This window comes from Eucyclogobius newberryi, unplaced genomic scaffold (genome assembly GCF_026437365.1).
Source record: "Eucyclogobius newberryi isolate DKJ021-1_F unplaced genomic scaffold, fEucNew1.0.hap1 SCAF_2, whole genome shotgun sequence".
Lineage (NCBI taxonomy): Eukaryota > Metazoa > Chordata > Actinopteri > Gobiiformes > Gobiidae > Eucyclogobius > Eucyclogobius newberryi.
This window is the reverse complement of record NW_027315834.1, coordinates 43,197,763-43,221,899: the sequence shown is the minus strand read 5'-3', so window position 1 is coordinate 43,221,899 and position 24,137 is coordinate 43,197,763. Positions and strand designations below refer to the sequence as shown.

The window sequence follows — 24,137 nt, the reverse complement described above, 5'->3', positions numbered from 1 at the left end:
TTAAAGATACTGCGCATGCGCTACACCGTGTAACCACGGCAACTTATGTACGCATGTTACGTACGTTGAAAACTGCGCGGAACAGAACAAGTTGCTAGCTAGCCACTCAAAACATTGGAATTTAGCTGATTAGCTCGCTCGGCAGTGCATCATTAACATACTGAAATGCAATGGAATTGATGAATACCGTTTAATACATAACATAATATTGTTCGCTTGCTTGGTTTGGAAATAAAGCAAGTTCACCGCACAGGTTAGTACTCTAGTCAAACATGCGCTAGCTGCTGTTTCCTGATCGAGTAACGCTAACTTTATATCAAGTTTAGCAGTTAAAGATGCCGTTTTTAGCAGTTAAACATGTGTATTTTCACGCCACCTGCTTGTCCCCATAGAGATGTTGTTGTTTTGCCTGAATGTTCAATTTTCTAACCCATCTTGCAGTTATTCAAGTTAGTTAATGCTGCTAATGCAAAAAAGAAACTATCTTGAAAAGCAGTTTGATCTCAACAGAACTTGGCCTCTGCTCGGCTCCGTGGCGATAGATCCGTTTAATGCCCTGCTGTGGAACATTCTATTCAAAACAATAACACCTCCATGGAAATATGCAGAGGACGAAAATTACATTGTGATTCTATAGCTAATCAAATGTTTATTGATACATTAACCTCATTGATTTACAGTAAACGCATCCGCCAACTCCAATACATGGAGCTTCTTCCAGTTCTTGAGCCCCACGACACACCGACAGAAGGAATATGGTGAGAGTTCAGGTTTTATTATGCAAAATAATAATAATTATAAAAATAACAAAGAATAGTCATAATGATACAATATGACAAACATAAATAAAATGACCAAAAAGTCCAACAGTCAAGTCCCATTTAGTCCAAAGTTTATCAAATTTGTCCATTTCCAAATTGTAATTTTTTCCATTTTTGTTTATTACAATGTCGGTCCAGTCCTTGATCGTTGTGAGGTTTGTGTCATTCATTTCCTTGTAATGGCCTTTTTCCCTGCAGCCAAAAGTATGTTCCAAAGGTATCCATTCATTGTGTCCGTGGCAGGAGTTTTGAGGCCCAAGTACATATTTCTAAAATTGAGAGCGATGGCAACGTCAAAAACAGTCTACAGTGCATTGTTAAGTTCAGTCCAGTATTCTTGAGAAACAGGGCAGTCCCAGAACACGTGATTGGGGTTTGCCTCCTGGCTGCCACAGTTTCCTGCATTTCCCTGCATTTCCCTGTGAATAATGAGCACTTTGGGGGAAAATGTGACAGATTTTTCCAACAAAATTTCCTCCAGACATGTGATGTGATCTAAGATGTACACACATTTTACTACTCCTCGTTCAACAAAATGACGACCTCTTTCCCATTTGTTTTTAATTTATTTAGTAGAGTAGATTATTCCCTTTGTAAATTCTGATTTGTAAGCCTTGATGAAAATTTCATAACTCGATTTCCAAATACCCCTGTTTCTCCAAGCCAAAGGATTCAACACGTCAAAGTTGTTCATGTCATCATCTTTTACAATCTGGTGAAAAACGTTTATATCCTTTGCAAATCTTGACATTGTTTTATTCCACTCTTCAAACTGTATAGTTGAGAGTTCAGTTTTTAATAATCTTACAGCTGTGTTGTTGTCTAAATGCTGTGAACCCCTCTTCTTTAACAGGTATTCTTTAATACCCAGAGGCAGTGCACCGGGCGTTAGCGTTGGCCACACGTGTACTTACTGTTCATCTGGAAACGGGGAGAAAGGAAAGATATTCATCGTCGGTGGTGCCAACCCTAGTGGCAGTTTCTCCTATACATGTACAATAAATTTAGGTAGGTTGGGAGATTAAGGCATTTTTTGTTGATCTTACTTTATTACACCACTATTACTATGATTGCTATTTCTACCCCTTACAGATAATTATGAGTGGGACAACCAAGAATGGAACGGTTTGGATGCCAGGTATGAGCACTGCAGCTTTGTGCCAGAGAGTCATCCACACAGCCTGTGGTTGTTTGGTGGTGCAAAGCAGAGTGGGAATCTCCAGTGCATCCAAAATATACAATTAAAGGGTGCGTCTAAACGCCGAATTGTCATAACCATCAAAATTATGGATCAAATTAAACAATTTGTTGTTATTTTTTTTTATCACAGAGAGTGAACCTTCCTGGAAGACTGTTTCCGTCAATGGAGAACCCCCAAGTGCGAGGACATACCACACAAACTCGGCCTGCCTTGGGAACAGACTTTTTGTCTTTTCTGGTGGAGAATCAGGAACTATGCCAGTCTCAGACTCTCAACTTTACATCTTTGATACAGGTTTGTGTTTGAAAGGTATGGGATAGTGCTGCCCCGGTGGCCGAGTGGTTAAGGCACAGCACACGAATGCCGGGCAATTTACTGCATGTCCTCCCTTCTCTCTCATCCCCCATTTTCACACAGAAAAAATAAAGGATAACTGGATACCATAATTGAACATTGTACGCTATACTTTGCCAATTAACCAAAAGTATAGATTAAGTATATATAGTAATATTTTTGGCATTTTATCTTATTGACATAATTGTATTTATAATTATATAATTGACAGTTGTATGTAGTTGATAGTAATAAAGGAAAATTGCGGAAGAACAGTTTGTTTTATTTTTTTATGTAAGATATATATATAATTTTTTTTTTTTTTTTTTACCAGTGTCCCTTACATGGTCACAACCAGAAACCCGGGGTACAGCTCCACCTGCCAGGCATGGCCACATCATTTTAGCGGTGGGGTCCAGGATTTTCATTCACGGTGGTATGGCTGGGGAAAAAGTCTTCAATGACATGTTTGCACTTGATACAGGTACACTTAAAATATATAAACTGTATAATGCTTGTAGTGTAGTTTGTATTACAAATCTGTGCACACTTATGTTTAAAGAGTCAATGACATGGGAGAAAATGGATACAAAAGGAGACATTCCTCCAGCAGTAGCTGCACACTCTGCTGTGGTATTAGACAGGCACATTTATGTCTTCGGTGGATTGACTACAGATGGTGCCTGTAACTTCATGCACAGATTTAACACGGGTAAGTTTGACCTATAAGATTTATATGTACAAGATAAACAAATATTCTCTTAAATAAACAAATATTCTCTTTAACATTTCAGACAATAACCTTTGGACCAAAATAAAATTTGAAGGAGATTTGCCTCCAAACCGTCTGGACCACTCAATGTGTTTGTTTCCATGGAAAGTGTCTGAAGATGGGCAACAAGATATTAAGACGATATACTTGGCATTTGCTTTTGGAGGAATGGACACACAAGGTGTTATTCATAATGACTGTATTGCGACTGTGGTAACATAACTTGTAAATAAATTCAGGCAACTAAAGGGAAAAGTGAACAGATGTGATTTCATCTGAGAAATTGATTAGCCATATATTAAAATGTTAAATCATGGGGATTTTGGCAAATGTTAACCAATCTGCTACATGCAAGTAATAAGTGGTTAAGAAGCATAAACATTTTACTTTGTTTATTGGTGATACATTGCACAATTGATTTACTGGGATTACAGCTTTCACCACAAATTAAACTCGTGAAGTACTTACTAGCTTATTAGAAATACTTGCATTTAGGTCTGATGTCAAATTATTTGTGAAACAGTTTTCCACTGTGGGCTTTAATTTAAAATTTAGTCTATATACACATGTTTTTTTCAATGAGACATCACAAGAGGAAATCATTTTTTAACAAATTTATTTCAGCATCCATGTCCAGATTTAATAAATAAGTTTTAACATTGCCTGTGAAAAACAAAACCATTAACACACAGACACATGAACCCATTACCATCTCCCACTACAGCCCCCCCCCCCCCCCCCCCCGCTCTCCCATCAGAACTGCCTGAGAACAGCAGCAAGCCTCAAAACGTAGGCTAACAAATATCTCCGCCTTCCAGCGAAGAGAACACCTTTCACGTGTCTAAACTTTGAAGTCTTTTCAGTATGGCGTATGGTGGTGGATTTCTGCTCCCTTCCCAAATCAGTACTCACTTTTAAAAGTCAGTTGAACAACAAGCTCCAGTACGAGGGAACGGATGACAGGGGGTTAAAACCTGCCTACAATTCATCCTTCTCATCCTGCTCGCCGCCTTCAGGTGGTGGACCGCCCGCACTGCCATAGAGTTTGCTGATGATGGGCTGAACAATCTCTTCCAATTCTTTCTTCTTGGCCTGAAAGTCCTCCAGCTCAGCATCTTGATGAGACTCCATCCATTCAATTTTCTCCTCTACCGCCTTCTCAATAGTTTCCTTGTCTTCATCGGACAGTTTGCCACCAAGCTTTTCCTTATCACCAATCTGGTTCTTCAGAGAATAGGCATAGCTCTCAAGCTCATTTCGGGAATCAATTCTCTCCTTTAGTTTCTTATCTTCATCAGCAAAGCGTTCTGCATCGTTCACCATACGCTCAATGTCCTCAGGAGTCAAACGGTTCTGGTCATTTGTGATTGTGATTTTGTTCTTGTTGCCTGTGCCCTTGTCCTCAGCAGTCACACGCAAAATGCCATTGACGTCAATTTCAAAGGTAACCTCGATTTGGGGTACACCGCGAGGGGCAGGAGGAATGCCCGTCAGGTCAAAGGTTCCCAGCAGATGATTGTCTTTGGTCAAGGGACGCTCACCTAAAATTGAGAAACTATTAGAAAACTCAACTCTAAAAAAAGGATTTCGATGTTGCAGAGAGGTGTACTGAATTGTTTTTACCTTCATAAACTTTGATGGTGACAGTTGGCTGGTTGTCAGATGCTGTGGAGAAGATCTGGGATTTCTTGGTAGGCACCACTGTATTCCTGGGAATCAGCTTGGTCATGACTCCTCCGACGGTCTCAATACCAAGGGTCAGAGGGCACACATCAAGAAGGACAACATCACCTGGAAAAGTTGACATGCATAAGTTATTTTTTTCCACGCGCTCGTCACAATTTAAGATTTTAAAAAAGCACTGATCACATACCGGTATCCTCCTCTCCAGAAAGCACTCCTGCCTGCACAGCAGCTCCATAAGCCACAGCCTCATCAGGGTTGATGCCTCTTGAGGGTTCTTTACCATTGAAGAATTCCTTCACTAGTTGTTGAATTTTGGGGATACGAGTTGAACCACCAACGAGCACAATCTCATCAATGTCAGATTTCTTCAGGTCAGAATCCTCCAGCACCTTCTGGACAGGCTTCATGGTAGATCGGAACAGGTCCTACAAGTCATAAAAAGGAATGATTTAAAATGCTGGCAATCAAAAAGAAGTCGACTGAAGTGGTTGACAAAAATGTTCAACTTACCATGTTAAGCTCTTCAAATTTGGCCCGAGTTAGAGTTTCAGAGAAGTCCTCGCCTTCAAAGAAAGACTCGATCTCTATGCGCGCCTGATGTTGAGCAGAAAGAGCCCTCTTTGCCTTTTCAACTTCACGGCGCAGTTTTTGAACAGCTCGGTTGTCTTTGCGTACATCTTTGCCAGTCTTCTTCTTGTAAAGCTTAATAAAGTGCTCCATAACACGCTGATCAAAATCTTCACCTCCCAGATGGGTGTCCCCATTGGTGGCCACCACTTCAAACACACCGTTGTCAATGGTCAGAAGCGAGACGTCAAATGTGCCGCCACCCAAATCAAACACAAGAATATTCTTCTCGCCGTCCCTCTTGTCCAAGCCATAAGCAATAGCAGCCGCAGTTCTAAGATATTGAAATATATTAGTCACTTCATAAAGTAAACTACATAAAGCAAAAACATGTTCCTATAGCAGTTACTTACGGCTCATTAATGATTCTCATCACATTAAGACCAGCAATGGTACCAGCATCCTTGGTTGCCTGGCGCTGAGCATCATTAAAGTAGGCAGGAACTGTGACGACTGCATGTGTGACCTGAAAACAAACAAAAAAACATTGCATATCAACAATGTTTAAGGGATAGTAATTTTAAAAGACAACACTTGACCATTACCTTCTTTCCCAAGTAAGCTTCAGCAGTCTCCTTCATCTTAGTCAGAACCATGGCAGAAATCTCTTCAGGTGCAAAAGTCTTGATGGTGCCACCTCCAATGTCAATCTGGATATGAGGTTTGCTTTTTTTGTCAAACACCTGAAGAGGATTAACATTTAGTATCACATTTACACACATTATTTAACAGCGTTAGTGGTGCACTTTAAAGCTCAAACCATACCTTGAATGGCAGGTACTTGATGTCTTGTTGGATAGTGGAATCACCCCAAATGCGTCCAATGAGCCTCTTGGCATCAAAGACTGTGTTCTCAGGGTTAGATGTAAGCTGATTCTTGGCGGCATCACCAATCAGACGCTCACCGTCACTGGTGAAGGCCACATATGATGGAGTAATGCGGTTTCCCTGGTCGTTGGCAATGATCTCCACACGGCCATTCTTGAATACACCAACACTAAAAACAAATGGTTTACATTTTTAAATCTAGTGTTGCAAGAATCTTGACAAAAACATGTTTTCATTTAAAGAGTAATAACTTACCATGAGTAAGTAGTTCCCAAGTCAATTCCAATGACAGTCCCCACATTCTCCCTCCTGTCGTCGTCATCGGCAAAGGCCATACAGGCCATACCGACCACCAAAAGCACCAGCTTCATCTCTTCTAGTTTTCCTTTGGAAAAATGCCTGCGGAGGGTGCAAAAACAAAAATATCAGCACATATACAGTTGGAAAGAGAACTCCAGACTGTGTGGACAGGTGCTGGTTCAGGTGTGAAGCCGTCACTGGTCTGGATAGGACAGACTGCGTTCGGATTCTTATTCTATGGTGTTTTATGGCGGCTGGTCGGTTGCGGATGTTGTACCGCTGCTTATATATTATGATCTTCAAAGCTGTATCACTGCTTTGAAGATCAAATAAATTCTAAAGATTTAAGTCTAAAGCAGTGATGTCATAAATCACTGCTTTAAAGACCAAATAAAGTTTGAATAAAGTCTGAAGAATAAGCGGTCTAAATGAAGTCTAAAGATCCATGGTAATGTAACACTTGGATACCAGCCGCCATAAAACACCAAAGAAGAGACATACACACCATCATGCAAAGGCTGGAGCGCCCCCTAATGGACGCTCCACTAACTCCACTAAGTGCATGGAATCAAAGGAATTATGAGGCCTTTTGTACATATACAGTGGAAAGACATCATTTTAGCAAAAATGTAGTTCAATTTCAATTTAGCCATGCCCCGTTTAGGAAAAAAACGAGTCATGTAATACACTGGGTGGAGGGCCATGGCCTCTTCCACTTTCTGCCGGTGGAAGCAACCACGTTGTTCTCAGTCGACTTCATTTAAAGCCAAAATGAATAAACTGATTAAATGGATGCTTCCTAAATATCTCTTCTTTATTATGAACATATTTAGATGGAACTGATTAATCTAGGATGCGGTGCATATGTCAGCTTGCATTTTCAGTCGCACTAGCAAATAGAAGGCTGCGAAACGAAATAACAGCAGAGCAGATAACAGAGTATATAACAGTAGTAAATAACAGATAATAAACATCTGCTTACCTCGAATCACACTTTATATAAAGACCTCTACGTAGCCTGGACGCACGCCGCACAATGTCCCAAAGATGAATGTTTCTGCCTTGTTCTTCAGTAAAATGATGGTGTGGGCGCTCGGCTCAGTCCATATATAAGCCTTCACTTCTGTCCCATCGTGGAGGAATCCGATTCGCTGCACCGCGGTTCGTTGGAAGATGCTGATTGGTTACCACCAGCACGCGGCCGTCTCTGATTTGTAAAACTCTGTGTGAAGTGACGTCAGTACACTCGCTCCATTGCGCCACGCTGATTGGCTGTGTGTCTACCACGTGCCCAATGCAATCGTGATCGCAGTTGGTGCAACTGCACGCCACTCTGTTATACAAGGAAGCGTGCTTTCAATCATTAGATTCATGCAAAAATCTCATACATTTCTTTATCTTAGCGTTGTTTCACTGTAAAAAATGATAAGCACGTTCAAGCCACACGATCTCTGTTCCATTGTTCACAAATTTAGTCTGCCAAACATTCAAATTCATTTCCAAAGATCCTTGAGTTGGCCCAATATGAGTGTCACAGAATGAAAAGCAACAGTTGCCATGTTATTTGATAGCTTAAACATAAAGGGTTGTCCATCCAAGTAACTTGATTAAGATTATTTTCCAGCCTGATTCTTTTACTCTAATTGGAAAGTTCTAGCAATATCTAGTAGCCTATGGTTGGTTGGTAGAGCTTGGGGGTAGTTGGCCTATAAAAAAATACAGCGATAATCAAACTACCCAAAAATCGAAAGACAAGAATAGCCATCCAACACCCGTTATTGCAAGGCCCCAATGCACAAGTTGTTATAGCTTGACCCAATCGTGTGGTCTATTTGTTTAAAGGCATGATGATTGATGATTGATGATTGATGATTGATGATGATGATGATGATGATGATGATGATGATGGATAAGCCATTTTTACGGCTCATCGCATAGGCCCTGGTTGGGTTTGGTACTATCTAACCTTCTTCCATTTGACTGTAGCTTATAAACAGATTTCCACCCTGGTACTTCTCTTCTGGTTGGAGCTTCCCTTTGCAACGTGTGAAGCATCCCGGCACAACCACAAGGGGGCAGTATTTAGCTTATGAAGTGTGTGTGTGTGTGTCTGTGTGTGTGTGTGTGTGTGTGTGTCTGTGTGTGTCTGTGTGTGTGTGTGTGTGTATGTATGAGAACAACAACAAATATTTAACCCAAACATGGGAATGGACAGCAAAATGTGTCTAGAAATGTATAATAGTCCAGCCTATGCTACCTAAAGCCTTTTATATAGCAGCTGAAACCCATGAATAGGCCAGGTGGGAAATAGTGTCTTTTATAGTGGTCAATCAGGGGTCAAGTGGAGCAGGGGTCCAAACCTTTTCACCCAGGGCTGCATATTCAAACTGCATTCTCTACACAGTCAGATTGTTAACACGATGAGTTATTCAGATGGATGCATTTACTTTGTCAGAGCACTGTAGGCCTACCTTAAACTATAATTTAATACTGGATATTGCTACGAATGAGGATCCTAAATAAATCAATAGATAATATTTGAAATATTAAATTATGTTTTTCAATTTTCATATTATTCATGTTTAGTTGGGATAGAAAAGAATAACGGTATTATCAGGTATTATTACAATCAAAACAATTGTGTAATATACTTGGAATTTAGCCCTTGTTTAGGATATGGTTGCTAGGTAACCTAAGATATGTCTTCTTCTTCTTTGGTGTTTTATGGTGGTTGGTATCCAAGTGTTACATTACCACCAGAATTCATTCTTTAGACTTTATTCCAGAGCTGACTCTTCTTCTCTAGATATTTGTTGTTGTTGTTGTTGTTGTTGTTGTTTTATGGCGGTTGGTATCCAAGTGTTACATTACCGCCAGACTTTATCCCTTAGACTTTATTCCAGGGAGACTCTTCTTGATCTTCCTCTCCGTCTTTGATGTTCGGTGCTTCCACTGTACAGCTTCATTCTTTAGGCTTTGATATTTCCACTGATGTCGCTGTTTGGTTGGTATTCAAGTTACTGAAACGGCGGTAATGCAACAATTGGATGCCAACCGCCATAAAACAACAACAACAACAACAACAACTATTCTAGTCACAAAGACATATCATGACCTCATGGGCTTTGTAACACTACAAAAAGTCTGAGGAATAAAGTCTGGCGGTAATGCAACAATTGGATGCCAACCGCCATAAAACAACAACAACAACAACAACAACAAAGCAATGGAAGGAGTACTCTTACGGACTACGACAGAGTCTGAGGACTACGAAAAGTCTGAGGAATAAAGTCTGGCGGTAATGCAACAATTGGATGCCAACCGCCATAAAACAACAACAACAACAAAAACAACAACAAGTTAAGCGTTACATTACCGCCAGACCAATAACAACAACAACAGCTTTGTCAAAGCACTGGAAGTCAAAGCACTGGAAGAAGAACTTTTTGGACTACGACAAAGTCTAAGGAATAAAGTCTGGCGGTAATGCAACACTCGGATGCCAACTGCCATAAAACAACAACAACAACAACAACAACAACAACAACAGACTTTATTCTTTAGACTTTATTCTTTTCTTTAGACTTTATTCTTCAGATTCCGACCAGCTTTATTCCAGAGCTGACTCTTCTTCATCTTCCTCTCCTTCTTTTAGAATCTTCCTCTCCTTCTTTTAGAATATGTCATACCTGCTGCTAGAATATGTCATACCTGCTGCTCAAACAACAGTCGAAACGTCTGAGGAATAAAGTCTGGCGGTAATGCAACACTCGGATGCCAACCGCCATAAAACATCAACAACAACAACAACAACAGCAACAACAGTCTAAGGAATACAGTCTGGCGGTAATGCAACACTCGGATGCCAACCGCCATAAAACAACAACAACAACAACAACAACAACAACAACAATAGTTAATCCAGGGGAAAATAGGCCTGCATCACAAAGCAGTGTGATGTTCTTGAGGCTAAAGTGGTAGTGGTAGAATAAAGCAGTGGCGGTAATGTAACCAACCACCATTAAACATCGTAGAAGAAGAAGAATTACTTAAATTTGCTACTGAAATTAGCCTCTGTCTATAATAACTTGGGCCAGCTGAGTAGGAGGCCTGGCTGAAGTGGGGCATCAGAAGGTTGCGTCTAGATATTCCGCTTGTAGGTGGACGGGCGCCCCCTCTCGGCAGAATTTTCAGACTGATGACGTGGTTCGGCGGTGGTTGTTCACAGCAGCAGGATGGCCGATCAGAGTAGGCAGATTAAACTCGCTGCAGCTAAGAAAAAGGTAAAACTATCTTCCATTTACTTCACTGTATTGTTGAAACGATAATTGTGTATTCTAGACATGTCTTTCGATGTGTAAAATCTGCTTCCCGGATCTAGAGTGTTGACATTACACGTTCCCGGAGCTCTGAGCCGCGCTTGTCCGGACTCAGGTGCTACTTTTACGGGTCTATACCGCAGGAGAGGACGATGCTCTGTTTGGGCCTCTGTAGATGGCATTAACTTTACCAAATGATGGTCGTTATAGTTAAGTAACAGGACAATACTGCCGATTTGAGTGCACTTGTTTTTTAGTGACACATGTTTCTCCATTACACATGTACTAATACATGAATGTGTCTTTTTAAGCTTTTTTTAAATACATTTTTCGCAAATGCTAACTAGCCTCTCAAGCTAACTAGCTTAACTAATTGTGTACATAAGTATAGTGTTTGTACATAAGTGCAGATTTGCTTTTTGAATTGCCTGCAAAGCTGTTGTTTGACAATAAATTAGCAACCATGTTTGTTGCTTTCTTCGTGTTTTGTGGGTAACGCTAGTAAGCCAAAGGACTGTTTTGACAGCTGACACCCGTGATCCTGAACCTGATGTGCCCGGCCGGCCCGTCAGCTGGAGCATACGCAGGAAATGACCCGTCAACATAGCTGCATGATGACAAAGATTATGATTTTCTGATATGATTTGTAAAGTGTACAGCTTGCGAGTTGCAGTCCGGTATCCAAGTTTGGTTTAAGCGTCTATTATGCTTCATTCTTTGCCCATCAGCTAAAGGAGTTTCAGCAGAAGGGCTCCCCTGCCAGCACTGGAGGAGAAAAGGGAGCAGTTGTTGTAGGGGCAAAGAAGAAAAGAAAAGTTAAAGTAAATCAACTTGATCTGTCCTCTGAAGGAAGAAGCTCACCTGATAATGTTAATGTAAGTACTCATTTATAACTAATGTTGAATTTGCAATGGAGTTGAGAACACAAAAACACATTTTTCAATTGTAATTGATATGACCAATAAGGTATAAATCAAACAGAAACTACAACCTTCCTGGTCTGTTTAAGACACAGGTAATTATTTAAGATGCTTTTCTAGCTACATGAAATACTACAATTCTAGCACATTGGCTGCTGTTACATGCATGTACAGCCACCTCATTAGCTTCACTGGATGGTAATTTTTGGCCCGATAACAATATATTGGCCCGATAACAATATATTGTCCATCGCCAGCATCTGTCTATGGATTAAGAGTGATTTAATCAATTGGGATGTGCACAAATGTTTACATCAGGACTGTAGTTATTTTCTGTTAGTCACAGTGACACATCGCCTTTTGTCATTAGACGATTTAAATTTAAAAGTTTTGTCTTGTCCCACCATTGTGAGGCCTTTGACCAATGTATTTGAGCTATGACCTTCAATTTTCTGTACATTTTAGATATTTGTTTTGTCTCCAGCGGTCAGTCAGTATCTAGAGAATATTTTTAAGTAAGACGATGCATTTGGAGTTGGATAGCCTGTTACTGCATGTAACACTATCTTCAGTAATCCTTTATCATGATGGCCAACTTTAAATTCTTGCCATTTTAAAGCGTGATCAGGTGGGTTGTTTTTTTGTTTTTTTTAATGGTTTTGTTGACGTAAACTAACAATACGTTGTTAACAAAGGAACAATATCTGATTCCCTGCAACCATTCCTTGGCCTGGACTACATTTCCCACCTACATTTCCCAGCCTTCTCTTCTAAACCTTTGCTTTGTCTATAATTACTTCAAAGCTCCCAGTAACTGCTTGTCCTATTCTGAATAGCCTTGTCCTCTTCATCTTTTTCTCTATTCTTTCTCTCTCTCTAGTTTGACAATATATTGAAATCTCTTAGTCAAAGCAATGGACTAGTACTCCCTCCATTTGAACAAAGCCAGGTGAGCTGTGTGTGTCTTTGTTTCTTTCCTGTCTTTCTTGTCTATCGTAGCATTTCTGCATTCCTCTTCTGCCAAGAACTCATCTTATATTAGCTATGTGATAACATGGTTTATTTCATATTTTATGCTCAGACAAGTGATATAAATTGGATCTATGCATTCACTGCATTTATTCTTAAAGACAGAAATGCATCCTCATCTTGTTAGTTTTTTGTTTTTTGTGTAGACCAACCTTTACTAATTTTGCTGCATCTTTCTGATATAATTTCTGGCCTTCTCTTTTTAAATCTTAAATTGTAGTAAGGTTTTGAGCTTACATTGTGTGTGCATTTATGTGTCTAGACCTTTTCTGATGCGGAGCCGTTGCCCTCAGTTCTTCCTATGCACGAGGAGCCAAGTCTCGAGTCGTCCCAGAGCTCACCAGTGTCTAAGCCCATTAACACTAACAATATTAACACTGAGTTTGTCAGTCACAACAGTGAACTGCAGGTGTGTGTCTTGTTTTCTTCATTTTATGAAGTTGAGACAGCTCATGTGAGCAAAATCCAAAGACAAATCATAAATAAAAATGTGCTGTTTCTCTATGCAGTATTTTAAATAGAATGCAAAATGTGTAAAGCTCAGGACTTTACCTTGTGTTATATCCTGTAAATGGTATCAGCAGGGCACAACTTTGTGAGTCTAAACCGAACAGCAAACCTTAATAAAGTTTGTTCTCTTCTTTGTGATATGTTCAGTTATGTGTCATCTTTATTCCCTCAAATTCTGTGATTCTTTAGCTCAACTCATCTTTTTACTCTGTGTGTCTGCAGACATATACCGATGCAAATGGTAATGGGGGTCTATCAGAAGAATTGCGGTGAGTACCTGCCCTTCTTTTTATTAGTAGTTTTTTTTTTTTATCTAATGAGTTATGAGTGAATACTTGTGTATTCTGTATTTTCTACAGACCCTTGTCTTCTACTGAGAGTTTACGGCAGCTTTCACAGCAGCTCAATGGCCTGGTGTCTGGGGTATGAGGGAACATTTTAACTCTATACAACTAAAGCTAGCATGAAGAAAGGCAGATTTTCTCCGTACTTAATAAACCTATTGTGATTTAAACAGTGTGTTCCCCTCACTCCACCAGCCGCAATCCCTGGAGTTTTAAATGATGAAAAATTAGCCCTGTTGCCATAGCCATGAAAAATTCCAAAACAAAATATTGTGTTACAATAGAGATTATATTATTTGAAGGGTGAAAAGTGTTTGAAATTGCACCTATAAACCTCAACCAGCAGTTTACAACTTCCATCAGACGAAATGCATTTTAGCCCATGTTCTTTCGCAGGGAGACCATTAGACTTGCTGCGCTCGTGTGTGTTCATATTGTTGTCTTAATCTGGGATCAAGGAAACGTCATATTCAATTCAATTTACACTTTTTTCTCTTTGTTTTCAGTCGTCCACTACATATGTCAATGGAGATGTTACACCTTCTGTTGGTGAAAGAGAACTGGAGGTACTTTGTAATCAGTTATTTTTGTTCCTGAATTATTTCACATTTGATTCACATTTCATGATTTATCCGTTTGTGTTAAATAGCCTTTTAATTTCTCAATGATGTGAATATGATTTGCACATGTGGGCAGGAACTTAGGTGCATGACACTAAACAAAAACATAGCTTGACTATCTCATACCAAAAAAAGGTGGTAATTCTAGAATTTATAAAAAATTAATGAGCTCCCAGTTTATTATTGTATTCTATCTTTTTCTATCCTTGATGCATGTGTGCATGTGACAGAATCGAATTCAGGAGCTGGCAGCTGCTTTGGAGTCCAGCAACACCACAAACTCTCAGCTCAATACCAAGCTCGAGCAGCTGGTAAGAAGCTGCACTCGCCATCCACAATGAACCCTCAGTGCATGTACTCCCTCACTATACATCTAATCTGACCCAGACACTTATTCATTCATGCATGCTTCTATTTGTTTCCCCACGAAATCCTGCTATTTCAGTTGTTTCTCATCGTTCTACTTGATTATCTTACGCTGAGATAATTCTTGCATTAAGTGAAAATGTGAATTTTAATGACACCTTTTTGTATAACCTTTAACTTCAATGTTTGAAGTGTTTCTTTTTTGTTGCTTTTTAGACACAGCAATCCCAGGACTTTTCTGATCAGTTACAAAAGGTTATTTTCATTTGATATTTTTTTTCTTTCCTCTTTGATCTTTGTGTATTTTACATTTACATTGTACTTAATTTCCCCTTTTCAGGAGCGAAAAGAATTTGAACAGAAGTTTGCAAAAGAGCATTCAGGCATGCGGGAGCAATTACAGGTAAACCTTCTTTTCTTTTTAAATATGTTTTGTACTTTTTCACACTGACGTTTCTGCTTCACATAGGTCCATATCCAGACTATTGGTATATTAGTATCAGAAAAGTCTGAACTGCAGACTGCACTGCAGTATACTCAACAAGCTGCACGCCACAAATCTGGTAAATCAAATGTATTTTTAAATAAAATATTTTATAATATGGAAGTCCTGTTATTCTCAGTAGTTGATTGTAATTGTTGTGCGTAGCGGAGGCAGAAGAATTTAACAGTCGATTACAGTCAACAAAGCAGAGAGTGTCCGAGTTGGAGAGGACCCTCTCCACTGTTTCAACGCAACAGAAAATCTTAGAAAAGGTTTGTTTTTTATTTTTTTTGTGACAGAGTCCGTGAGTTTGTATATCATATGTTTTTTTTTTATTTTTCAGCATAACAAAGAGCTTGAAAAGGAGAGGAACAACCTGAGATTGGAAGTGTTGAGAATCAAGTAAGTCGATGGCTATCTGCAAGAAATGGCCGACATTAGACTGTATTGTATTTACTATTCTGGTGCAGGATTTATGCTATAACTCAATATCTATGTTTTTTTGGTAAAGCAATGCAAGTGAGGAATCAAAGCAGCAAAGCTCAGAGATGTCTGAACAAATTAAGATAATAACCCAGGAAAATGCATCTATGAAACTGGAGCTCCAGGACCTTCACAAGAGGCTGGAGCTCGCTGACCTGATGTTACAACAGGTACGTGTGGTATATAGTTGAATTGAAAGCATCAGTCTTTAAATTAGTTAAAATACATTTGCTTTATTTTCTCAGTGCTCATCTCAGTCAGATCCAGCCAGCGCTAATCAACAGGTCCAGGTAATATTAGAAGAAAAACAGCAACTAGAATCACAAAACCACCAGGTATGTTCTATATTATGAGATGTAGAGTAAAAACTGTTTGTGGTAAAGTTGGAAATCAGAATAATGCCTTTTTTTCATGATTTTTGTAGCTCATGGAGTCTGTTTCGCAACTAAAGACAGAAAGAGACCGCTATGTGGAGCAAATCCAAGAGGAGGGCTACATGTGGAAGGACAAAACGGAACAGCTTCTAACCCAAGTAAACTAGTTTAAAAACTAGTATGTTATTGTCCAATGTTTTAAATCATGGAATCTAATTGTGCATATTTGTGCAGGTTGCCTTAGTGGCTGAGGAGAGAGACATGAATATTAGCAGAGTTGATGAACTAGAGGCAAGCATTAGCAAGCTGAAAGAGTCTATAAGTGAGTGCACTGGCTTACTTTTGTTTGTATCCTGTCCAAATATGACATGAAATACAAATAACAACATGAAATTAAACAAATTCTGTTTGTTGCAGCATCACTTTCCCAAGAAAAAGAGACTCGGAATGAAATAAACTCAGAGTCGTCTGGCCCATCAGAGAGGGAAGTAGCTCTTGAGGAGGCGCTCAACAATATACAGCAACAGAATGAAGCCTTGAATGCACAATGCCAGGCACAGGTAATGCCACGTCCCGTCTGGAGAGACACGACTCACCTGTGACTGTCTCTTTACACTGTAAACACTAACATCTTTACAATACCACCTCATCCTAATCCTGTTGTAACATTTGTTCTAGTTACGAGATAATGAGCAGCTGAGTCGCCTGTGTGCGGAGAAGGAGGCCCGTCTGGGAGAGCTGGAGCGGCAGGTGGAGAGTCAGACCCAGGAGGCCGAGGACCGCCGGCGCATGCTAGAGGACGTTCAGTCTGACAAGGCCACTATTAGTCGCGCACTCACCCAAAACCGTACTCTCAAAGACCAGCTGGCGGAGATGCAAAATGGTTTTGTCAAACTTGTGAGTAATTTGATCCCAGTTTTCGAATGTTTTGATTTGCACGCAATAAGATGGGTCAAGCCGGTTAAAATGAATGGTCTTATATCACAACCATTGCCTCGGAGGGCTTTGCAGCTAAACCAAAAACAGCCCAACAATTAAACAAGCAATGTCCTTATAATGACCTCTTCTGTTGTTTGGAAGTTCAGCAAAATCTAACAATGATCATTTTATTTTATTAGACTAATGAGAACTTGGAATTGACTACGGCCATCCAGTCAGAGCAACATGTGAAGAAGGAGTTGGCTCGAAGAATGGGTGAAATACAGGAAGAGCTGCACAACGTAAAAGAGCAGGTATTAATGTTAACACTTTTCTTACTTCATTAAAGATTATACATTCATAACGAGGGATGTACCTAGAGCCATGATACTGCAATATCCAAAGAAGCACAATCTCATCTACCAATCAGATTGGAGGCCCCTTCAACTAAATGTATTGTTTTGTTCAAACACTACATAAACTTTACATTGTTAATATGAAAGTAATGTTACACAAAAGGCTTGTGGAATTTAGAGACTAAATGGAATTCTTCAACACTTTTGAGATTTGGAAATTGTAATCGTTCATATTCATAATATATTCAAGTGAAATTGTGTTATTTGTGAAATAACTAGTGTGCTTCTATTTCTCAGCTTGTGTTTGGATCACTCTTCCCTTCCACATCATTATTATTATTATATCTTATGATAATCTAATTGAGTTGTTTTTTGTTGCTTTCAGTTAGAAGAAAAGGGTAAAGACGTGCAGGGTGTGCTTGAGCAGAGGGAGCAGTTGGTTGCTCACCTGCAGCAGTACTCAGCTGGATACCAGGCCCTGGCCTCAGAGCGAGAGCAGCTTCACAGTCAGTATCTGCAGCAGTGCCAGCTCATGGGCCGACTCCAGCATGATGAGAGCCAAGGCCGTGTCCAGCTGGAACTCAGCCACGTTCAACTCAAAGAAGCACAGGTCTGTATTTCCACTGGACTTTCTTCTCATGAAAACAGTTTCAGCAATGTCCGTCTCACTACAGGACCACTTGGAGCAGTTGGTGAGAGACAATGAACAGTTGAAAGCTGAAGTGACAGAACTGCTCAACAGTTCAGCGCTGGCCACTCCGCCCAGAGTTCAAGGTATGGTTTATTTTTGCAACACAACTGTATGTAATTTTTTTTACTTGTCACTTACAAGGATGTATAATTTTGGTAAAGAAGATATACATTAAATGTGCTTCTATTATTCCTATTAAAATTGTAACTAGAAGAAGGCGTTTTAAAAATTACTTCCGAATTAATTTGAGTCGTTTTGGCGAGATTACATTTCCTAATGGACCTTGATTGTTTGACTGGTTTCCAACTGTTTAAATTCAGTGTGTTTCTTATAGAAGACATATTACGCTTTTGCATGCTCCTGAATCCTATGTGTATCAAAGACAAAAAAAAAGTACAAGCACTGGACATTGAGGGTCTGTGAAACCGGGATATTGGCGTCTTCGTTATAGTAGAACAAACATGACACGAACAGGCATTAATCGATCTAAATACAACTTTGAGTTTGTAAATGAGAAGGGAAAACAGTTATTATAGCATTGTTAAAAGTTGTTTTACATTTGTGTCCTCTAACCTGTTTGTCTATGGCAGGGGGTCTCCAATTACGTTTCCTAGGGGGCCAGATTTGTTAAGTAATCTGGTTTGTGTAAGCAATTAGATGAAACCTAGTAGATTGTTGTCAAATCCAGACTAATCTTTTGACTTCTGTCACCAACGCTATATCTTTGTTTGCAGTGTATCATTGACCAGCTTTGATTTGAGAGTAACATTTGCTTTTTGGTGTGTTGTTTTAGGTGATGGGATTGAGAGTCAGGAACCTGAAGAAAGTCAACACATGTCTTCCTCGATAGTTATTCCTGAAGATTTTGAAAGCCAGAAAGACATGGTACAAATACCTGCTGTTACCTCTTGTGTCGGTATTGCGCTTCGTTTTGTTAAAAGCCTGTTATTTGCTGCTTGTGCTGGCCTGTAGGAGGACTTTATCCGTGGGGCCATAGCTCAGGTGGAGGCAGAGCGAGATGAGGCCAGGAGACGGCTGGAGGACGAGCACAGACTGCACATGGCAGCGCGGCACCAGGCGTCTCTGGCCCTCAGCCGTGAACATCACACTCACAAATCTGACTCTCAGGAGGAACACAGCCACTGTCAACACAGCCACGACGACGCAGGTATCCACCCAAAACCAGTGCGGACGATTATCAACGTGGCCTCGGATACGAGCTGACACTCTCTTTATGTTATTTGTGATCTAGAGGGCGGCGTGCCAGTGGAGGTCCATCAGGCTCTGCAGGCTGCCATGGACAAACTTCAGCAGCGTTTCACTTCCCTGATGCAGGAAAAGGCCGACCTGAAGGAGAGAGTGGAAGAGCTGGAGCACAGATGCATCCAGCTGTCGGGCGAGACGGACACCATTGGTGAGTGAAAAGGCAAGATTAGGTACAGGGTGTTCTGACTTGATGTAAACAAAACGTCTGTCTGTCTGTTTAGGAGAGTATATAGCCTTGTATCAGAACCAACGCGCCATCATGAAGCAGAAACACCAAGAAAAGGAGCAGTACATTAGTATGCTGGCCCAGGACAAGGAGGAGATGAAGGTCGGGACATATTCATGTAGAAATCACTTAAGACTTGCTATTTTTCAGCTCAACTTGTTTGATGTTTTTATTTTCTATTGTGTTTATTGACCAGGCGAAGTTAGCTGAGCTGCAGGATCTGGTTATGAGACTTGTGGCTGAAAGAAACGAGTGGTACAGCCGCTACAACAGTGCCGTTTCGGGCAAAGTGAACCCTGATCTGCTCCCTCTGGGCCAACGCCACGTTCACTCTGAAGACCATTTTCACACGCAGACAGAGTTAGATGCCGTCAGTGGAGAAGGTAAAGACAATACTAATGTTTTTCATTGTGTAACTGAACAAAAAGCTGACGCCCATTTGTAATCGCAGAAGCCATGGAGGTCGTTCCTTTATCAGAACCCTCCACAGCTGTTGAAGGCCCTCCGTCACAAACTCTTGCACCTGGGCCGTCGCAGACCGAATCCAAACCTTTAGTGCCAAACGAAGATGGGACGGCGCAGCAGATCATGCAGCTGCTCCACGAGATCCAGAACCCCCAGGGAGGACCTCGCGCACCCCCTTTCCTGGGCGAAAATCCCTGCATCCCATTCTTTTACAGGCCCGACGAACAAGACGAGGTGAAGATCCTTGTGGTGTGAGCTGCGGTTTGAGAATGTGCGTCTGATCTGACCTTGGACGCGGCTTGAATCGGGAGAGAGATTACAGTACTGTCCGCGCCGTTAAACACCGCTGCACAAAACTGTTCAGAGAATTAGAATCGGCTTTGAAACACCAGTGGAAGTCTTTCTTTCAGTTTAAGACATTCTTTTTCTACATTAGTCTATGAAATTTCTCCCTACATACTCCGTGAGCATTTTGAACGCAAGTGCAATAAAGGGCCTTAATGGAGCCCTTCACATTCGCAGCACATGGACATTTATCTGCTAACGATCATTGTGTTTGAATGTATTAAACCATTATATTAACTGTATGTAGTGTAATTAGCAGATGTTAACTAATGTGACGGCATGAGCGGATGAAAGTGGGCAGAGCTGGAAGTATTTATTTAGATATTCGGGTTTAAATTCAGGCTGTGGTTTGTCACATCGCTGTGATTCACGGTGTGGAAACGATGAAGTCGTGTACTATTTACGCGGAAGAGCTTTATTTTGCCGGCACGATAGACTTACCATGAAGACTCGTAGACCTCCGCTACATTACTACGAAGTCTTGTCGCGGCTGCTTTTGAGCAATATGAATATGAAAGATTCAGAAAGTGGACAGAGGAAGGACATTAAACGTTCACTACAATGTCTGTGCATTGTGCGTCACGTCCAGGATCACTCGTCTCGATTAATCGCCACCTAACGTCATATTTCTCGTAGGAAAATGCGTTAAAGGGTCTCTACACTAAGGTTTGCTCTTTTCTGTTACATTTTGCTCATCAGTTGACAAATGCAATAGTAACCGCGTCGCTGCAATGTGTGTGCATTCCATGAAAACCAAAACGTTCATCTCTTTTGGCCAGAGCGGCGTCTGTAGAGATCTATCCATGAAACACGATTGCACTAAAACTGTACAAAGCTTCTCATTTTTAATCTTGCATCTCACTCTTTGGACAGGGATTCTTGGTTTCTTTCCCAACTCTGTGGCTCCGTAGTTTGACGGAGTAGGAAAGAATCTTATGAAGCCAGAGAAATAAAAACTCTGTGCTGAGGGTTTGGCTTGGTCCAGATTTATTTAAACTGAAAGATGATGGTGGTTATACTCCATTTAGTGTCGGACCAACAAGCGTAAAGAGAACGTGAAAACTGGTTGTGACGAGCTCATATTGGGCTTGTTTTAAAGGATGGAAACACTGATGTGCTGCAATGGCAATACCCCGTTGACCATTGAATATCTGAATATCTCACTGTCGGATCGTCGTATAAACATACAATAGAGGCTTTGATATTTAAATTAGAGTACTCCTGTGAATTAATTAACTTGCACGCTTTCTATTCAAAACAGTGTAAAATGCGCCTGTAAAAATAATGAAATGAGGCTAAAAAGCTGGAAAGTTGATATTGTCTTTGCACTTTGGCTCGAACAGGTGGTCACAATTTATAAGATTTCTTAAACGATTTCTTTATTCTGTCACTTTTTACATAATTTTTCTTTTTTGAAAGGGGGTTTAATGATTTACATATTTACTGTAGATAGACGAAACCGATGAGAGCATTTATTGTCCTACTGTAAAACGCTGGTGTATATTGTGTAACATATTGTATTATAATGCCTGGTGTGTGGGGACTGTGTCTGTTAATGGGAGAAAGCGCTTACAACTATGATCTATTAATGTAATAATTGACAACAAAAAAAGAGAAATTATTTATTTGTTTTTCTTTGACAAATCAGTTTTATGTTGAAATGACAGCTGGGTGAAAATGAAGGAATAAAGATTGAGATTGAGTATGTTTGTTTTGTTCTCTGATTCTCCCCGGAATAAAACAGGTTGAGCAAGTGTAATGTTTATTTTACTTTTCGATACAGAACGTAAAACAGAGTGGCCTGATAGGCCTCCTTCTTCAGTCTGAAGGAGGTCATCGACAGGTATCGGCAGGCCAAGCGAGCCGCGGCTCGTGCTGTCGCAGAGGCAAAAACCCGGGCCTGGGAGGAGTTCGGGGAGGCCATGGAGGAGGACTATCGGTCGGCCCCAAAGAAATTCTGGCAAACCGTCCTGCGCCTCAGGAGGGGGAAGCAGTGCCTCACCAACACCGTTTACGGTGCGGATGGAGGCCTGCTGACCTCGACTGGGGATGTCGTCGGACGGTGGAAGGAATACTTTGAGGATCTCCTTAATCCCTCAGTCACGTCTTCCGAAGTGGAAGTAGAGACCGGGGACTCGGAAGCTGGCTCATCCATCACCCAAGCTGAAGTCACTGAGGTTGTTCGCAAACTCCTCGGTGGCAGGGTTCCGGGGGTGGATGAGATCCGCCCTGAGTACCTAAAGTATCTGGATGTTGTAGGACTGTCTTGGTTGACACGTCTCTGCAACATCGTGGGGCGGTCGGGGACCGTGCCTCTGGACTGGCAGACCGGGGTGGTGGTCCCTTTGTTCAAGAAGGGGGACCGGAGGGTGTGTTCCAACTATAGAGGGACACTCCTCAGTCTCCCGGGTAAGGTCTATTCCAAGGTACTGGAGAGGAGAATCCGACCGATAGTCGAACCTCGGATTCAGGAGGAGCAGAGTGGTTTTCGTCCCGGTCGTGGAACACTGGACCAGCTCTATACCCTCCATCGGGTGCTCGAGGGTTCATGGGAGTTTGCCCAACCAGTCCACATGTGCTTTGTGGATCTGGAGAAGGCCTTCGACCGTGTCCCTCGGAGTGTCTTTTGGGGGGTGCTCCGGGAGTACGGGGTCCGGGGCCCTTTGCTCAGGGCTGTCCGGTCCCTGTACGACCGGAGCAGGAGCTGTGTTCGCATTGCCGGCAGTAAGTCAGACCTGTTCCCAGTGCATGTTGGACTCCGCCAGGGCTGCCCTTTGTCACCGGTTCTGTTCATTGTTTTTATGGACAGAATTTCTAGGCGCAGTCAGGGGTCGGAGGGTGTCCGGTTTGGGGACCACAGGATCTCTGCTGTTTGCAGACGATGTTGTCCTGATGGCTCCATCAAACCCGGACCTGCAACATGCACTGGGACGGTTTGCAGCCGAGTGTGAAGCAGCTGGGAGGAGAATCAGCACCTCCAAATCCGAGGCCATGGTTCTCGACCGGAAAAAGGTGTCTTGCCCTCTTCAGGTGGGTGGGGAGTCCTTGCCTCAAGTGGAGGAGTTCAAGTATCTCGGGGTCTTGTTCACGAGTGAGGGAAGGATGGAGCGTGAGATCGACAGGCGGATCGGTGCAGCGGCTGCAGTGATGCAGTCGCTGCATTGGACTGTTGTGGTAAAGAGGGAGCTGAGCCGAAAGGCAAAGCTCTCTATTTACCGGTCGGTCTACGTTCTGACCTCACCTATGGTCATGAGCTTTGGGTAGTGCCCGAAAGAACAAGATCGCGGATACAAGCGGTCGAAATGAGTTTCCTCCGCCGTGTGGCTGGGCGCTCCCTTAGAGATAAGGTGAGGAGCTCGGCCACACCGGGGGAGCTCGGAGTAGAGCCGCTGCTCCTCCACGTCGAGAGGAGCCAGCTGAGGTGGCTCGGGCATCTGTTCCGGATGCCTCCTGGGCGTCTCCCTCGGGAGGTGTTTCAGGCATGTCCCACCGGGAAGAGGCCCCGGGGAAGACCCAGGACAACGTACTGCGGGCTGATCTCGTATGAAGTTACAAAAAATATATATACCGGTACATAACGGAGTAATTAAACAAAACTAGATGTTAAAGTCTGAAAACAGGACGAAGTTGAACGAATCAGAGTTGGTGTTGATTTTGCATGATGATAATTAAGAAACTGCTATTATTTTGTGTTAAATTTCAATCTATTGTTTTGAAAAAGTGTCTTAGCAGCGTGAGTGGCATCAAAATTGGCATCGAGTATCAAACCTTTTCCTTGATATTGAAATAGAGTCTCAAGTGTTTGTATCGGGACGAGACTTAAACATGCATCTGATGATAAAGTGACTAAAGC

The 24,137-nt window shown here is 41.5% G+C and overlaps 3 protein-coding genes across 7 annotated transcripts; 2 read left to right on the top strand and 1 right to left on the bottom strand.

Annotated features, from left to right (window-relative positions):
* Nucleotides 1-213: 213 nt before the first annotated feature.
* Nucleotides 214-3,350, top strand: rabepk (Rab9 effector protein with kelch motifs). Its single transcript, XM_072454070.1, has 8 exons — nucleotides 214-253; nucleotides 681-758; nucleotides 1,675-1,829; nucleotides 1,914-2,069; nucleotides 2,152-2,316; nucleotides 2,690-2,839; nucleotides 2,918-3,067; nucleotides 3,150-3,350. Exons 2-8 carry the CDS (start codon nucleotides 706-708, stop codon nucleotides 3,347-3,349), a joined length of 1,029 nt encoding a protein of 342 aa, XP_072310171.1. The 5' UTR covers nucleotides 214-253; nucleotides 681-705; the 3' UTR covers nucleotide 3,350.
* A 747-nt stretch (nucleotides 3,351-4,097) lies between these two features.
* On the bottom strand, nucleotides 4,098-6,667 carry hspa5 (heat shock protein 5). The gene is made up of 8 exons (XM_072453118.1): nucleotides 6,524-6,667; nucleotides 6,206-6,437; nucleotides 5,986-6,123; nucleotides 5,794-5,906; nucleotides 5,324-5,714; nucleotides 5,001-5,238; nucleotides 4,751-4,918; nucleotides 4,098-4,668 (listed from the first exon to the last, which is right to left on the bottom strand). The coding sequence occupies exons 1-8, from the start codon at nucleotides 6,637-6,639 to the stop codon at nucleotides 4,106-4,108; spliced, it is 1,959 nt and encodes a 652-aa protein (XP_072309219.1). The 5' UTR covers nucleotides 6,640-6,667; the 3' UTR covers nucleotides 4,098-4,105.
* A 4,068-nt stretch (nucleotides 6,668-10,735) lies between these two features.
* On the top strand, nucleotides 10,736-21,989 carry golga2 (golgin A2). 5 transcript variants are annotated; one of them, XM_072453112.1, is made up of 28 exons: nucleotides 10,736-10,851; nucleotides 11,616-11,762; nucleotides 12,688-12,756; nucleotides 13,099-13,245; nucleotides 13,569-13,615; nucleotides 13,706-13,769; nucleotides 14,197-14,256; nucleotides 14,541-14,621; nucleotides 14,893-14,931; nucleotides 15,017-15,079; nucleotides 15,146-15,239; nucleotides 15,326-15,432; nucleotides 15,504-15,562; nucleotides 15,672-15,813; nucleotides 15,889-15,978; nucleotides 16,068-16,175; nucleotides 16,252-16,339; nucleotides 16,435-16,577; nucleotides 16,696-16,914; nucleotides 17,136-17,249; nucleotides 17,677-17,901; nucleotides 17,966-18,065; nucleotides 18,776-18,867; nucleotides 18,955-19,150; nucleotides 19,235-19,396; nucleotides 19,470-19,576; nucleotides 19,671-19,857; nucleotides 19,926-21,989. In XM_072453112.1, exons 1-28 carry the CDS (start codon nucleotides 10,804-10,806, stop codon nucleotides 20,192-20,194), a joined length of 3,267 nt encoding a protein of 1,088 aa, XP_072309213.1. In that variant the 5' UTR covers nucleotides 10,736-10,803; the 3' UTR covers nucleotides 20,195-21,989. The 5 variants fall into 5 exon arrangements, with proteins under 5 accessions (XP_072309213.1, XP_072309214.1, XP_072309216.1 ...); XM_072453113.1 differs by lacking the exon at nucleotides 12,688-12,756; XM_072453115.1 differs by lacking the exon at nucleotides 14,541-14,621.
* The last annotated feature ends 2,148 nt before the right edge of the window (nucleotides 21,990-24,137 follow it).